Here is an 18119-nt window from a genome sequence, read left to right as displayed (position 1 = left end):
TTCATTTTCAGATATAACAAAGATTTTATAAATCCAAAGAAAAAAATTGTAACATTTAAATTACATACAATTAAATTTTAATTTAAGAATGATTCGTGTAGACAATGTATGCATTATATATATACTCGTAATTATTAACAAACAGCAAAAATTTTAAATACATGCGACAACTACTGTTCAGCTTAATTTATATATATATAAATACATATATAAATATATATATATATAAATTATTTCGAAATCATGATTATATTTTTATTTGATTTTCTTATTTCAATTAAAAATAAATACATATATATATAATATTATTAAAAATTGGCTCCTTAACAATGAAAATCTGTTCATTTGTTGCTAGTTAAAAATTGTTTACCAATTAATTCGGTTTATATTTGTATAAACTACTACGACAATGAGCGTCGCGAAAGAAAAAAAAACGTCGGATATAAACGCATTTAGATTAGTGAGCACTTTTATGTGAAATCATTTAATTCATTTAGCTCCTCTAAATTATTTATAACTGCAAAGATAAGAGAAAATGAATGAAAGTTGATTGTTGAAATGTATTATGTAAAATTATGTATTATATTAAAACAACTTATCATTCAGCTTTTTTTTTGTTTTTTGGTAGTTCTTACATATCATGATCATAGATCAATGATCAATGACATTGCACACTGTTCAACTGCTGATTTAAAGTTAGATAAATTGTTTTATGTATAATATTATGTGTGTTAAACGAAAAATACATAATTTGTAACTAACCAAAAGTATAAATTAATCCAAATGACACAACCAATACGAAAATAAAACAGATTGTATGAAGCGTTTATAAGCGTTAAAAAATATGTTTACACGCGTCGTGTGTTATTATGTGTCCACGTTTGTATGGTTATATACAAAAATGAAGCCATATGCAATTAATTGGTAAGTTTTAACTTCTTTTTACACAGAACATTTATTTGTGATTATATGTACGATTATTTCTCTACATTTCCAGGCTGATTGCGTGTTTTTTTTTTTTTGATCCATCGAATAGAAACTGAACGAATTTGTTCACTTTCGCTTAACAAAGCTTTTAACTTAAAACATAAAATTAAATTTAATTATTTTATCTTAAAATGAACAATATTGATATTAAAGTGTTTAAAAAAAATTAAATTATATGTTAATCAGTAGTGCAATTTACAGTTGGTGATAAGTATATATGTATGTATATATCCGCCAGATTTTGTGTTTCTTTGTAATTGTGTTGTAATTTCAATTTGTTTATACTTCTACAGTTGTAGCAATGTTAAAATTAAATAGAGCCTACATTCCGTATCCTGGATATGGCATGTTAGGTGCATAACCAGGTGCATAATTTTGGGCGTATTGAGCTGGAATGCCCATAGCAGGTCCGGCTGTAATCATCAGCTGTGGTTCCATGGTAATTATATTTTTGTGTTCCACAGTGTCGTCTTCTTTTTCTCGCTGTGCTTCGTTTTGTTCGAGTTTATCTACTTTTGTTGTATATTCGCGTATTACCTAAAAGGAAAATTTATTAAAATGGAAGAAAAAAATAAAAATAAAATAACAATAAATTTTACTTGTATGAGATATGGCATAGCAAAATCCATAATTTTATGCTTCCAAGCCAATTCCAGAATAACGTCAGGTCGCAGCAAATCATAACACTATGGTAGAGAAAAAAATTATTTAATATGAAAATTAATTAAAAACTATAAATTTAAGTTTACTTTAATTGAAAATACTTACTTGGAATAAACATGCTGCAAAACAGTCACGAGCGTTTCGCTCAAGGAACCAACTTAGAAGTTCTTCAGCAATTTCTTGTTTACCAGACTCAGCGGCATATTCCATTGCATCTTTATATAATTTATCTTTTTTACATAATTCAACACTTTGCTTCCAGCGATTGTTGCCTTTAAAAATAGTTATAATTATATACCAACAAATCAATTTTTTTTTAAATTAACAACTACCATATTATGGTAGTCACAAAATAAGTAATTATAATAATAACTTATTTGTAATTTTATAACAAAATAGGTGTAAAATAAATAAAATAGCTAATGGATCAAAGCCGTGCTTGACTTGTAGACAAGTTAAAGCCGTGCTTGGCTTATACTATTCTAATTTCATTCCAATCTTTCGTCATAACTGACTTTTAAAATCGATTTAAATATAATTAAAAATGTTAAAAAAAAACAAAATTATTTTTAAAAAAATACTCAATTTTACCTTTGTATAAATAGGCAGCAATACGTCTGAATTCGGTTAATTCGTGTTTTTCCAGTTTTTGTGCTAATGCAATAGTATCGAAATTATCAAATCCATCAATTGAATTACGTAGGCCTTGATAATCCTCTTCTTCGATAAGCAAACCATTAAGTGCCTCATTAATTGCTTTATTATTAAGCGATTGCACTGATCTTAAGTATGGTTTCACCAACTGTAAGTGCCCTGTTTTTGAGAAGAAACTCACGGTACGTGTGTGGTCCATTCGTGGTGCTAACACTAACAGCATATCATTTAATAACAATGGTTTGTAATCTAAATAAAATTGTATAGCCTTATAGTACAACTCAATGTTGGCAACCTTTGTTATTATATCCTTAAAGTGACCTTCGCGCCATGCTTCCGTTGGATGTGCCATCATTGCCAAGACGGCATTATCGTATTCTTCATATTTATCATATAAGAAAACAAGTTCTGACCATAAATGTGCTGATTCTGCTGCACGTAAAACCTTTGGTATATTAACACGTGACCAAAATAGTTCCAAGTGCTCTCGCATTTTTGAAGGTTTGAATTTCGAATACAGAATAGCAAGTTCGGTAAACATACCCATATGCGCTCGCTCAAGTCCTAATGCAGATTCTAGCAGTGCTATTAATTCGTCGAAATAACCGCGATCTTGATAATAGTTAATTAGATCTTCCAATTCATCGGCATGTACAACAATATGTAATCCACACATTTGAGCCAAACGAAACTCTTCTGCATCTACGCAAGCAAAACAAACTTCCTTCCATGTGCGCGTAGAGTTGGCCTTACGTGCAGAATCAACAGCGCCTTGGAATTCTTTCAGATAAACTAATGTGATAGCAAGACGTGCAAAATTACTGACATTATTATAAAGCAATTTTGCAGCATCATACATGCCGTCACTAAAGCAACGGTCACCAATTTTTTGTATATCTGCATGATTTGGTCCAGATATGAATTCTTCTAAATCAGCTAATCGACCGGTACGTGCATATGCGTATATTAATTCACTCTCAATGTAGGACTCACGTGCCTTCTTCCTTGCCATTTGCAAATACCTTACTAAATCATCCCAAGAATCAGCTTTCGATGCTACATCAACTACATCCTTATATGCGCTTGGATCATCTGCTTTAATATAAGAATCAATAGCTTCCTTAACTAGTCCTTGCTGCAATTGAGCCTTGGCTAATTGTGACCATACAGCAGGCTCGTTACAACGTTCAGCGAATTCGTAAGCTCTTTCCAAGTTATTAACTTGTTCTATAAGAACTTGAATTGCAGATGTGTTTACATCGAATTTCTTGAAAATAGCGAAAGCTTCCTCATACAATTGATTAGAAATAGCAATATTAGCTATATCTGGGGCATCATAATTGTCTAAACGATTAATGTAGTCCATAACACGGGTACGATCTGCCTTTATTGCTGTCAAGATTAATAAGTTTTGTAAGTTGCGATGATCTGAGAAAACTGAAGAATCCAATATAATTTTTTCGAGCAATTCAATTAACTCATTTGGTAAATCTGCAGTCATAAACGCTTTTACAGTAACTGAAATATCATCGGGATCTTGTGTTTCCGAGAGGGCAGTTTGTACGACTTGGTCAATTAATTGACGTTTGTATGGATTTGATTCTGCTAAAACTTCTGCCCATAATTCATGATCGCGCCTGCGTACTAGGTACCGTGCTTCGCTCTTGAATAAGGAATTCTCATTGCAAACCGATATCAATTCTCGATCACATTGGCCACGTTCATAGGCAACGCAAGCTAAATGTGGGTCACGTTTTTCACAATAACGGCCAACAACACGACTATCATAGTATTGATTTTCTTTAAGAAATCTTTCTGGGTTATTGTTAGAGTCAATGTAAATTTTAGCCAAAGCATTATGTGTGGCAGGTTCGACACAACCTTCGTGAACTCGTGATTCTAGCCAAGGAAGTAACAATTTTAGACGGTTACGTTTTTCGACTTCTTCGACCAATTCATCTGTTGAAAATTGACCTTTGACCACAAGAATTAGATTTTTAATGATATCTTCAGAGCAGTCGACATCAAGCAAGCCACCAACAACAACTGGCAGACGTGAAGGGTTGACTTTCTGAACATAGATTTCTATGTATTTTTGCAAATTGTTTCGATACAGATATAAAACAAGATCATGTACAAAATCAAAACGATCGCACACAATAATTAAAGGTAATTGATCGGTTAGTTTTGCTTCCTTTAAGAAATTTTTCACACGATCTGCATTATAGCAGTTGGATTCCCTACAAATACGTTCAACTTCTTTGATTTGGTTGGTTTTGCAAGCAGCTTGAATGTACTTGAAGTGCACTTCAGGATCCTGAGAGAAATTAACGATTGAACCAAGGAAATAAAATAATCCTTCATATGATTTAAAGCTTTCGAAGAGATCAATCAAGGCTTTAGTTGTTAATTGTTCATGATATTTAGTAGCAATTTGCACACAGATTTGTAAATTTTGACGTATATTTGCTGTTAGCATAGCTTTAAGACATTCAAGAGAATCCTCGACGGAGAGTGTACCAAAAAATCCAACCAACCATTCTGCATTTAAAAGATGTGTATGAACCACAGCACGTTTAATATCATACAAATCAGTGTAGTGTTCCAACGCACGTTGCAATAACCCAGCTTTTTCGCATAATTGTGCAATATGGGCGCGGTCATAATGGGTGAACATAGCGTTTCCTAATATTGCATCAGCCACTTGTGGAGCTGAAATAAGATTCATTTCTAAGAGACGAGTCTGTAGAGCACCTTCATTTGGTCGATTAAGTTTAAGTGCATCTAATAAAAATGCGGTACATTGTTGCACCATCGAATGTTCCATAAATATATCCACTATTTGGTTTATATCAGCCAAAGGCTCCTCTTCTGCAACTAGCATAGTAGCGAAACCAGCGCCTTGTTCTGGATTGGAGCGCATAACTGATCGTAATAAAAATATATAATCTGGTGTATAATTTACTTTTTTAGCATAGAGTACAATTTTCTGAAATTGACCAGTTTCAGCAAAACATTGGATAACCTTATTTGGTACATTTGCTCTTAAATAAATAGATAAAGCCAATGTCAAATCAGATGATTTAACCAAATCACCAAGTTCTTCACTACATTCGAGTTTTTCTTCTTTTAACCACTTTTCACAAAGCTGTTTTTTTCCTTGCACTAGTACAGGTCGACACAATTCTAGTGATTCATATTTATTCAATTTTCCCTGATCCAACAATATACCAAAATATTGCAGTAATGGTGGCGTAGTAGATCCAGGTGGAGCCTGTACTTGTTGGAATCGTTGAATAGTTTGTGGTGTACGCAGTATTCCTTTTGGTGCGAGTGCTGCTACTTTAGCTGCTTCACTATATTGTCCTGCAGTAAAAAGTTTGTTAAACTTACGCACAAAAAGCTCTTCTGCACCAGACAAATTATTTCGTACAGCCATACGAAGTGCTAAATCAGGATTTTGTAAAGTTGTATTAATATATGGAATTATTTGTTCCTCCTCAACGGTTACAGAAAGCACTTGGCCTTTGCGGTTTACGCCAATAATGCCGCCGCTGACATCATGCGGAGCTGTTACAAAAATCGTATCAGCTGATATACGATTCATGTAGATGCATGTTGCCGTTTCTAAGTCATACAAATGAATATATCCATATTTGGTTATCAAATAGATGACATCGTATTTTGAAGAAACTTGCATCGCAACAGGAAAATCGCTCTGTGCTTCTGGTGGGAAAAACACATCTACGGACTTTTTGGGAAATGGTTGATTTCCGGCAGGAGTAGCACCAACTTCAATAATGTGCAATTTTCCACCATTTGCCGAACGTACAGCAAAGCAAAATAGTGTTGAAAGTTCCTTATTTCCTTCCATTTTAAACATAGCGAAAGATGCAGCATGACCTGAATTATATTAAATATTACATTTTAATAAATGAAATTATAAAAACTCTATTAACTTTATAGTATTACCTTCAATAGCTTGAGATACTTTACGTTCGACTGAGTACAGTTGCATAGCACCTGCTACACGACTTTGCAATGCTGTTATACCCACAAGCAATAACCATTGCTGATTTGGATTGCAACGATAGTTAATGATTTGGCAGCCATTGAGGGAGGAATGCCTATCGAACATCTTTTGTGGTGTTGAATCGCCTTCCATTGACCAATGATACACTGATGTTTCAGTGACCAATGATAAGGTATTAATAGATATCCACTTCCAGAATACGACATCTTCTGTCATAATGTGGGCTTTCATTTTTGATTTCATTTCAATATTGAAAATTTGCAAAGTCTTTGCCGCTAAAATGTATATAAAGATATATTTATAAATAAGTATGTATGTATATATAAATAACATATATAACGAACCTTTAAGTGCAATAACTTTGCTTGCTGGATTCATAATTGCTGAATCTGCTGATATCGGACGTCTCGTTGGATTACTTGAATCATTCATATCAATGATAACAACTTGCGCTGTATCGTTAACCTTTTCGCGCACACAAATAAACTTATCAGACTCCATGGTGAGAGTACTGAAGGAAATTGAGTTTTGATTGATACCAACATTTGTGAGCTGTTAAATAAATATATTAGATTAATTCAAAAATAATCAGCAAAATATGAAATAAATTGTAAGATTTTACAGATACAAATAAATAATATTAAAAACAATTCAAATCTTAAAATAGATTTCTAAAAATTAAGATTCAAGTTCAAGGTAATTGTTGTTTACATCTCGAGTAAAAAACACAAATGCAATGTGTATCTATATATAAATATAATTACATATATTCTATATAAGCAGATAAAATATAAATTCTTTGTGATTGAAGAAATCGTCGCACTAAGTTCTTTTAAATTTCATTTTTTTCCACTGCAAAAACTTGATAATTTTTAGTTAATTTTATTTATTGTTTGATGAACTTTATATATTACATTTAAAAAATATATAATATTTTGATAATATATGTATAATATAGATATTTTTAAAGATTTTGGATTATGTATATGTAATGAAGAATATATAGTGTTATATATAGGAAGAATAATCTTTTCCATCATAATGAAAATATTCAAGTCTAAATATAGTAATATATTTCTATTTGGAAGGCTACGAAATTCTGAGGTTGGTGGATATCTCAAATATAGATCTTAGAAGAATAATCTTCTTCATTATAATGACAAATGCATACTTCCTATAAAAATAACCAAGTCTAAGAATAATAAAATATTTCTCTTTGAAAGCCTATGAAATTATGAGGCTAGCGGATATTCCAAATATAGATCTTAAAAAAATAATTTTCTGCATTAAACATGTTTTGAAAACAAATTCTAGAAGTTTATCTCAAGGTGTATGATAACAAAACGGAGTTTACTACAACCAACCCAATAAATTATTAACAATGTACAATTATTGATGTAAATACTAGAATTCTTTAAAAAATATAATATAGTATATAATGTACAAAGAATTTCAATTTAACATTATAATTATAATAATTAAGCATCTATAACAGCCGAATACTGAAAAGACGTTATGTAGAAAAAAAATCTTAATCACAGAAAATAATTTAAGTGTATAAAACATTTATATAAAGATCTGTGATGAGAGAGGCAATCCAAGCCAATGTAGAGTGCAATGAATATATATTTAGGTGCATTATATGACAATACCACATGGGATGTGATCTTTAACAAAGAGATAAATGGAATGTGTGATATTTCTCTATATATAACGCGAGGAAGTGAAAATGAAAATAATGAAAGTATGTATAAACAGACAGATATAGATAATAACAGATGTAGATATATGTAGACAATAATGAGATGTAAACAGTAAATAAAACCATTTTTATGGTTTTCTATAATTGAAAGTTCAAGTGCAACTTGAACAAATGAATAACGCTTAAAAAATTAAACAAGAATATAGACGGCAATTTGATAGGTTTATAAATGATAACTCTTCTAGGGTATACACTTTGGATTATTGATAATGAGGTTTTATAAAAACTTTATCTTGTCATTTAATGGTAAACTGAATGCAAAATATTGATGATATGTTATTGTTGACATTGCAACCTATAATATATGGAATATGGATTTATATTCCATTACCGGTGAAATACACAAGAGCAGTGATTTGTATATGAAGGAGAAAATCACAACAGTGGATTAAAAAATACCTTTTCTCCAAAGTTTGTAATGAACAAATGAGCTTATATCACTTCATAAAAGGTTTTTAAAAAACTCCATAAAATTGTATTAATGACCGTAAATTAAAATTGTAAGAATTATATGACGTCATATATTAGAATAACATATAAGTTATAGTTTTTTGAAGATTTGGTGATAAGAATCCTATGTGCAAAATTGAGAACAAACTGGATAGTGAATAACAAAAGATGAATTTGGGTGCAAGATTTTTATTCTTCAAGATATAAAAATAGACAGTTTGTCTATTCCTCAAACAAAGAAATTACCAAATCGTAATACATTTCCTAAAAGTAGTATATGTTGTCAAGTTTATTTCCATTCATAAACTTAAAATTACGTGAATATATCACACAACTCTTAATTTCACTATTTACACCTTCGATTTTGCACGAACGCATGAATTTCAAACGAAACATTCACATAGCATTACATACATTTGATTTGTTCGTACGAACACGCAAGACAAAATTCGCATGCAATGTAATCGCAGCCTAATGCACCTCGTCCATAATAGATTTTCATCCATTTAATTTACTATATCTAAATTGTATTAATTTGAGTTTCTTCTACCTAATTTCAAGATCCACCCTCGAGCAAACATCGTGTAGAGGAAGTTTAAAATCATACATTGGAGAAATATATAAATCGATAAATCATTCTATAAGAAAGGCGTACTATGTTTTGCTGGAAAATAAGTTGCAATATTAAAGTGAAGGTGAAATATAGTGACGAACCAGAACAAAAATTCAAATGTCCACCTGTTACATGTTAACATATCGTATGTATGTAAACTATATTTTATTATAAAGACAATTTCATTTTATCTTTTAAGTATATCAGAAAAGAAAAATGTATATTAAAAATTAAATTAAAAAATTTTTAAAATATTACTTTAAAAAAATTTATATATATAAAGAAATAAATTAGTTTCACTATAAATTAACAATGTTATTAATTTGTAACTATTAAATTTGAATATCTAATAAAATTGTTAGCACACAAAAATTATTACTAATATTTTTATGGTACGCTTTCATTATTATTTCAAATGCGTATAGAAAAAAGTTTTATTGTAATATAAGAGAACACTAATTTAAATAATTTATTTTGTTTGTGTAGTGTTCAGCTTTCTAAAGTTCAACATTTTGTGCATCAGAGCAAATCGAACTGGTTGTACTTTAAACAGGCCTCCCTCATACTAACTCTCGATGTGTGATCATCTTACCATTCGTAAAAAGCCGAAGTTGATTTAAAAAAAATAGTTATAATTTAATAAAATTATATTTTAATTTACATTTCAATTTTTGCAGCATTTGTTCTAATGCCTTTTCATTGAAGAAAGTTTTGGATGTCTTTAATATTATAGATTTAATACAAATTCTTAAAACTTTTCAGACTTCAATGAAGATTTTCGATTAATTTTTACTAGATTTAGCTTAAAGAGCTATAGTCAGATTGTTTAAAGAAGTACAAATTTTGGATGGAATAGTATTGAACACAATAATACTATTTTATGGAATAAAGGCTTATATTTAATTAAAATTAAAATCAGGTTAATATTTTTGAGAGTTTTGGTAGCGGTAGAAGTAATAAAATGTTAAAAAAATCATCACCTTATAATCCATGATAGTCTTTAAAGGTCTAATCACTACTAACATATACAATACAAATATAATAATATATATATATAATATAATATAATATAATATAATATAAAATAATATAATATATATATAATATAATATATATATAATATATATATAATATATATATATATATAATATAATATATATATAATATAATATATATATTATAGTAATATATATAATAAAAATTTATATAACACAAATATATAGAACTACATTAAATATTAATAGAACGACAACTACTGTAATAGAGAAAAGACTTCTAAAGTCAAATATGGACAAGAACAAACAAATCTACTGATCTAATATATTTTTCGAGACTTTGCATATCTTGCAAATTCAGTTCTCAACAGACTCTCACCTAATAAATTCTAAAAAGAAAAAACCTCGTATAAAACATTATATTGCCACAACTTATATCACAACATAGCTACTTGTAAATATTTACTTATAGACATAAATCTTATAATTATATTATAATTATAACCCTAATTGCAGCCCTATGCCGCATGACGGCAACCATATATAAAATTATACCAACACAATAGATCTCTAGATCGCGGTGCAAATTTCCCTAACATATTAATAATACGAGCATTGTAACACATACAAATATGACCCACAATTCAATTTTGTGACAAGGTCTGGATCTAGTTAAGTTTTAATGGATCGTGAATCCATATCTTATCTTTTTCCAATTGTTGTTCTTCACTAATTTTATCATTTAACTAAAGATCTATAATAAACATTTTATATTTTATTTTTATTAGATTTCTTAAAGACAATGACACGACATGGGTTACAACGATGCCTCGGGATGCTGTAGAATTCCATAAAAAATTAAAAGGATAAGTGGAGTTATTAAGCAAACTGTAACCACAGAACAGATTTTAACTGATCGGCATATTGGGTAAATTCTAATATCATTAAAAAAAATTTGCTATAAACCTAAATTTTTATAAATTATAAAAATTGTTAGTTTTAAACAATTCATCATTTACCTAAAAAATTTAATAAAAATTTTACAACAAAATAACCATTTAATAAAGAGTTGTCATGAGTTTTAATAAATAAGCCGAGTTAGCATAATTTTTATAAGTATATGTTCTAATATATATGAGATTTTTTATATATTATGTGTTTGTAATATATATGAATTATTATGTATATGTATTATAAGTGTATTATTATCACAAAAACTTAAAATGACCACGTATTCAACTTTAGCAAACTTTGTTATCTATTTCGCAAAAAGATTATGGAGATTGAAGATGATTAATTCAAAGATCGGGTCTACGTTCCAGACACAGTCTTTCGTTTACAAAGAGCTTAACATTTCTATCACTAAGTTGAATAACGTGAGATTTTATAATAACATAAAAGCTATATTAAAGGTATAACGAAATCGGTTTATGAAATATATTTTGTAGATTTAAAAAAAAAGGATAGCTTATAAGTACTTGCCATATATATAATAAATTTTTATCGTACAATAATTTGAACTTTATTTGTTAAATTTAATTTTTATAAAACTAAAATTCCATGGTTTCTATTTTCGCTAATTGGGTTATGATTTTATTATAGTTTTGATATAAGCTGTCAAATAATGAATATTACCAGAGATTTAGAAAACTTCATTATATGCATAGAAAGAAAAATACAAATGAAACAAAATTTTTATACAGACAAATTAAAAATTAAATTTTATTTTTATTAATTAAACATTTTTTTTAGTAGGAACAAAAAAAAAAGGTTGCACTAAAACGGAAGTTGTTCTGGAAAACATAAAACAGTTCTGAAAGATCGTAAAGTGAAGTTGCTTGAGATAGTTGACGCCTTTAAGATAACAGTAGGTAGTATGGTATTTGCAATTCTACAGAAAAATTTGAGCATGTGTAAGTTGATTTTAAAGTCGGTGTCGCATATCTTCACACCGGACCAAAGACAATAGGTTACAAATCAATAAAAACGATGCTTAAATGAAATGAATTAAAGTTCAAATGGCTTCCTCATTTACCGGTGTCTTCAGATCTGGCCTTCATTAAATATTAACTTTGGCAGACAAAACAAAAAATGCTCCAGGGAAATAAATTTATTCCAACTTTAATGGAAAAATGATTTCCAAGTCTGGGGCATATTTTGAGAGCAAAGACAAATCTACAAAAAAGGTATCGAAAAGTTGAAGAGCATTGGAATTAATGTATCTCATCAAACTATCGTTCAAGTATGTTGATGTATTAAATCAAAATTTAAACAAAAATTGTTATATAACTGTTATAACGTGTTATATAACTCTTTCTTTTTAACATTTTTGTTTTAAATGTTCAATAAAAATGTATTTAAAAATGAAATATGCTAATAATAAAACCTATGCCGAAACTTTTTTATATTAAAAATAAAAATATATAGAATGCTAGGGCTAATTCAAAACCGGTTAATCTATACTGATTTTTTAAAAAATAATTGATTTCAAACGTAATCTTTTATAATAAATTGAATATTAAACCTAATTCTATTTTGTGATTTAAATATTTATATGACTAACAAATGTTTGATTTTTTTTATTGATAGGAGGCTTACTTAAATATTCATAAAAATAAAATTGGTTGTAATTATAATTTTAAAAAAATTTAAAAAAATAATTATGGATAAATCAAAAGGCGTACTTTTATTTAAAAAATAGTAATATTTTTGACAGCCTTAAAATGCCGCAACTGGTGCCAACTTTCCTTCCCCATTCTTTAGACTGGGCAGAAGTTAAATAAACCTGAATTCATTTTAAGGAAAATTGCAACAAGTTTCAACGTTACTTCCTTGTGTTCTGCAGTAGAAAAAATTTAGATAAAACTAAATTCCTTTAAAAAAAATGTTAAATTGTATTCAAGGGAAATAAAGAGATATGTAAGTCTTATAAAATTATTTATATTGAAATTATGTGAGGAATGACCTTATAAGAGCTTGAGTTGCAATTACAACATCAAGTTAGAATAAGTGGATAATTCGATAATTACTTATTGTCGAAGAACAGGTAATATAAACTTTTTATAATATTCAATATTATGTCTCATTTATACTTACATACTTCTTTGTTATTATTATTAAATGACGGGATCGTACACTGCGTTCTAAAAGATCTATTGTGCCCCTTAGTAAAGATAGTGTAAAGATAATGTAAAGATAGTGAAGCTACTGATTTGTTAAACACTACCGTAGAAGATTTTTTTAATATTGAAAATGATTATATAGAGGTTTTTTACAAAAATGTTTAATTATTTTAAAAGATAGGAACACTGCAGGATATGCAGGCATCTGTATGCAATCTGGCCACGTTCCGATAAAAGAGAATTCAAAATTCTTATTACGATACCCCGAAGAGATATCAGTCTTTTGGTAGATTTACTTACAGGTCACTGTAAACTAGGGATTAGGTCTCCATTTCAATCAAATCTGTGCGGAATACGACGAGCGTGCCTCTGATCTACTATGTTTTTGACCAGTTCATGCAAGGTGGCGACTTAAAACTTTATGAGCCCCCTTACTTGAGGATCTTGATCAATTACAGGACCAAAGGTTCTAGGTGGTTTTAAACCCTAAGTTTATCCTATATATACGGTAACACAATGGGCCAATAGGCCTAAGTGAATCCACTAAAGATCGCCGGTATAACCTAACCTAACCTATGCATCCAGTTCTATATAGTACGTGAAACTTTAAATATTCTCTACAAAGATTTTTTTTGGAAAATTATAATTTCTACAGAATTTTTTTTTGAAAATTATAATTATTTCAAATAATGCATTTCTTGCGCATTTTTGATGTTATTACTTGCCACTTTGACTTTTGCTTATTACATGATGTTGATATAGAAGATTTTTCGAAAAAATATTACGTAAAAAATAACCGTTTGAATTAATTAGGAATATTTGATATATTATATTTAGTTGACTATTGATATTGAAGCTTGTTTTTATAAAATTTATTTTATCTTAAATTTAAAAAAAAAAATAAAAAATTGAAACCAATTTTTAAGCAAACAAGAAGAAATCGTGAACGCATTTCTTAATAAAACGGGCACAAACACATGTGTAAGATGGAAAGGGAAAGAAGAATCCAGTAATGACTCATTCTGTTATGATTCTTGATATAAAGCAATGGATGCAACGATGTTTTTCATGAAAAATTTGTTCAAATTTCTTATCAAAATAAATATAAATGTGTTAGTGCAATATAAAAATTTTGTATTTCTTTGATAATTTTTATTATTTAAAAGGGGTGTCAAAAAATAATTCAAAAAAATAATCTAAGAGTGTATAATTCTCATTTTAGTTAAAAACAACTTATTACCGTTGACGAAATATAAAATATTACACCTTATTTTATGATATTTTAACACTAATATTTTTTTTTTTAATTAATTACTTTGAAGGTAGAAACTTCATAAATTGCTGGTGAATTAAGTAATTCTTTACAATGTATGAGGTAACTGCAATGATGTGTTGTAAAAGATTAATATATAGCACAAAATAAAAAAATACTCTACTAGCTTATATATTATTTGAGAACTAAACATATCTTCATTAAATACAAGAGAATTTCAAATATTAATTAAGCATCTTATAGCGCTTACCTGTAGGTGCTCCTGAAAGCGAATGGGCAATACTTGAGTCATATTGCTCACAAATACTGCTGCAACACTTTACGTTTATACTTTTTAATTTAATTTATAAAAAAAACAAAACAAATGAATTTATTTTAATTTTACGTGTGAATATTGTATTGAATTTTTCTCCAAGTTATTAAGAATAAATTATTCAGTTCACAGAAATAAAAGGTTACAAAATTTATATTTATTACAAAACCGTAATGGCCTACGAATGCGTGTACAAAACGTAATATATGATGACTACTTTCTTTCACTTCGGTTTAGCTTTATATGCTCTTTACAATTTCTTAGAATAGTTAATAACACTTTCCGGTTTTCCAAAACACTGCAATAAAGAAAAAAAAAACACATTTTGTAAATAATCAAAGTTTTCACTTGGAAAAACTTAATTAAATTTAAATATATGTATACATATAAATTACCACAAATTTTTAAACAATTAAATAACTTTTACAAACTCAAAATATATTAAAAAAATAAATTAGCACACTGATGATGTTGCACATTAACTGTCTATAGCAACCGCCTGTCTCTTCCTATTCTCTTTTAACAATTACATTCAGCAGCAAGTGTAACCATCAGACTCTAGGTATTGACGAAAACTGAACTTACTTCAAAGTTTTTTGAACTTATTTTGTGTAAAAGGCATAGGAACGTTTTTGACAATTTAGCATACAAGTTGCATATAAGAAATAAAGTTTTCCCAAATAACATTTAGAAAATCTGTTCATTAAAGAATTAGTAAAATAAATATTCTTTATTTAATAAGATAATTACTAATTTTTATTTAAATACGCTATAATATTAGAGTAAAACAAAACAATATTTTCTAATAAATGTAACTAAATAAACTGCTAGCTATTAGATTTTATTATATTTATTCCTATAAGCAACGAGCAAGTGACATTCAGACTTGCATAAACATCGACTCACTTAAACCCCGAATATATGTGTCCAATTTAATATTTCAGTACCTAACCAACTAATATAAAAATAATTGTTAATATGGAATACTCTATACATTTTTAGAGTTGGAAACTCTACATTTTTCTTAAAATCGTTTTACAACAACAAAGCTTAACATTTCCATTTTCAATATAGTTATTTATTAATTGTTGTAAATATTATTTTAGTTTTTTACACCGCTTATTTGTTTTAAAAATTAATAAAATTTTCTTTTAAACGGTATTAACAAATTTTCACATATGCCACATAAACAAAAAGAGTGAGAAGTATTTACCGCCCACAGCAGAAAGAAAGAATTAATCTATTTTATAGCGAACGCTATATTAACCAAATGTCAAACAGAGCTAACTATATATTAAAACTGTATGTAAAGAGAGCAATATCAATTAAAAGTACAAAAACCTGATAACAATATAAAATTTTTAGTCATTGATTAATCTTTCAAATTTATTAAAATTTATAGTTCAATTTATATCGTGAATAATGTTTGTTTCATAACTTTTTTATTAAATTCTTATTTTAACTAAATCACAGTTCCAAATATTAAAGGCATACTAATTTGATATCACTTGTTTTATAAAAAAAACTTCTAGCCGATAGACAATATTGTTTGCATTTATATATAATATTGAGTTTTCCTTAAATAAATAAATCGTTTTATTTATTTACCAAAATTTTCGAAGGAAATTTCTTAAACTTTTGCACAAAATTGTAACAATTTCCAATTTTCACTCAAAGAACATTTGTTATCATATTGATTTGTACAACAGCACTAGAGAAACTGAGCTACTGAACATAAATATGGTGAAAATATTGCGGTGAAAAGTTTCACCACGTCAGTGTTCTATCGCAAACTCCATATTTATTATAACAAAGAACAATGTAAAAATTAGAAGTTAAAATAAAAATTATAAAATGTTTTCTTAAAAAGATATATCAATCGCATTTATAATAGTGCATATATATATTTACATAATATTTTGTAAAACAATTATAAGTGTACAATTATAATATATAGATTTAATCTATGTGCATTGTATATAATTTAATTTATGTTTGAAAATTTAATGCAAATAAAATCCATATATTTTAAATTCAAATGCATACTCAAACTAATCTCTGTGATATTTAATATACTTCAGTACAAATATATTGCTAAATATAACAATATTTTCTTTTCTTATATAAATCTTTATTCATTCATATGGTTCATATCGTATAAACTATTGTCAAAACAAATTCAGTAACGGAAAGTATTTACAAGGTGTTTTAATTATGAAATTGTTTTTTAATTGTTTTTTATGAAAACAATTACCAAATTTGAGTATTTAAACCAATTGCGTAAAGCGCAATATAGACGATGCTACATATCTGCACACCAAGTATGAAGTTCAAGTATGTGTTTTGCTAAACACTTTGAAACAGGATATGCATACTTCATTTTGATTTATTTTCTACAGATTAATTCAAATTAATTATTAATTATCATATATGTGAATCGTTCGTTATTAGCGCGATTTCATGCCGCAAGATATTAATGAATTTTTTCTATATTAATTGCCAATAAACAGTTTTGCAGGTATTGTAGGACTGAATCAAATAGTAATTTTAATAAGATAACACAATTCACTAACGCAGTTATTGTAAAACTTAAATTTAATGCTTTTTAAATTATAGAAAAATGTTATAGTGTTATTTAATATATTTATTTAGCAAAGCGTTATAATATAAAAGAAAATGTATAAGAATTATTCCGTCAGTAATGGACAAATAAAAATGTTTTGAAGATGATTCTAAAGTTCTAAGTGTTTGTTTATATTATTACTACTACTAAGCTACACAAAGCAGCAAATTCTAGTAGCTTGTTAAATAAAGTGAGATCTAAAATTAAAAGCAATAAATACAAATGTTTAATTTATATTATTATTGTAATCTATGTCGTTCCAATGTCCTTATGAACAATAAAAATCCATAGTAAATGATCTGAAGTAGTGTTTCCAAGAATGAAGCATACTCCCCACAGGACAAATAAACCTTATGAGTTTATATTATTGTGTACGAGCAAAACAAAAAGATTTTTTATGAGGAAGGTGAAAGATGTAGTTCATCTTTGTACTTTTCTTAACATTCTTTATGTATCTTATTGTGGGAGCATTACAAGTTATAAAGGAGTTATGTGGGACTTACATCGAAAAAGTTGGAGAAATTTATAAATAATAAATTTATATAATGTAATGAAATAAACGTTGTAATATAAACTAACTAATATCCACATAATTATAACAACTAATGATTAAATTTTTAATAATTAAAAT

General features: G+C 27.9%; 1 protein-coding gene across 4 annotated transcripts; it reads right to left on the bottom strand.

Annotated features, from left to right (window-relative positions):
- Positions 1–296: 296 nt before the first annotated feature.
- Positions 297–16598, bottom strand: LOC119669676 (clathrin heavy chain). 4 transcript variants are annotated; one of them, XM_038079669.1, is made up of 9 exons: positions 16474–16598; positions 14803–15163; positions 6682–6889; positions 6277–6612; positions 2242–6207; positions 1756–1922; positions 1587–1673; positions 1313–1524; positions 297–517 (listed from the first exon to the last, which is right to left on the bottom strand). In XM_038079669.1, the coding sequence occupies exons 2-9, from the start codon at positions 14842–14844 to the stop codon at positions 508–510; spliced, it is 5028 nt and encodes a 1675-aa protein (XP_037935597.1). In that variant the 5' UTR covers positions 14845–15163; positions 16474–16598; the 3' UTR covers positions 297–507. The 4 variants fall into 4 exon arrangements, with proteins under 4 accessions (XP_037935597.1, XP_037935594.1, XP_037935595.1 ...); XM_038079666.1 differs by having other exon boundaries at positions 6277–6889; XM_038079667.1 differs by lacking the exon at positions 16474–16598 and adding an exon at positions 15261–15423 and having other exon boundaries at positions 6277–6889.
- Positions 16599–18119: the final 1521 nt, after the last annotated feature.

This window comes from Teleopsis dalmanni, chromosome 1 (assembly GCF_002237135.1).
Source record: "Teleopsis dalmanni isolate 2A chromosome 1, ASM223713v2, whole genome shotgun sequence".
In the NCBI taxonomy this organism is placed as follows: domain Eukaryota; kingdom Metazoa; phylum Arthropoda; class Insecta; order Diptera; family Diopsidae; genus Teleopsis; species Teleopsis dalmanni.
Note: the sequence above shows the minus strand (reverse complement) of the source record. Positions and strands in the feature narration are given on the sequence as shown.

What these genes read in the sequence shown, in the direction of transcription:
- LOC119669676 (XM_038079666.1), bottom strand. Translation starts at nt 14,844, where the DNA reads ATGACTCAAGTATTGCCCATTCGCTTTCAGGAGCACCTACAG. An exon ending in TTGCAGCATGTTTATTCCAA is followed by an intron (nt 1,674 to 1,755) that starts GTAAGTATTTTC and finishes TCTCTACCATAG; the next exon opens with TGTTATGATTTGCTGCGACC. An exon ending in CTATGCCATATCTCATACAA is followed by an intron (nt 1,525 to 1,586) that starts GTAAAATTTATT and finishes TTTTCCTTTTAG; the next exon opens with GTAATACGCGAATATACAAC.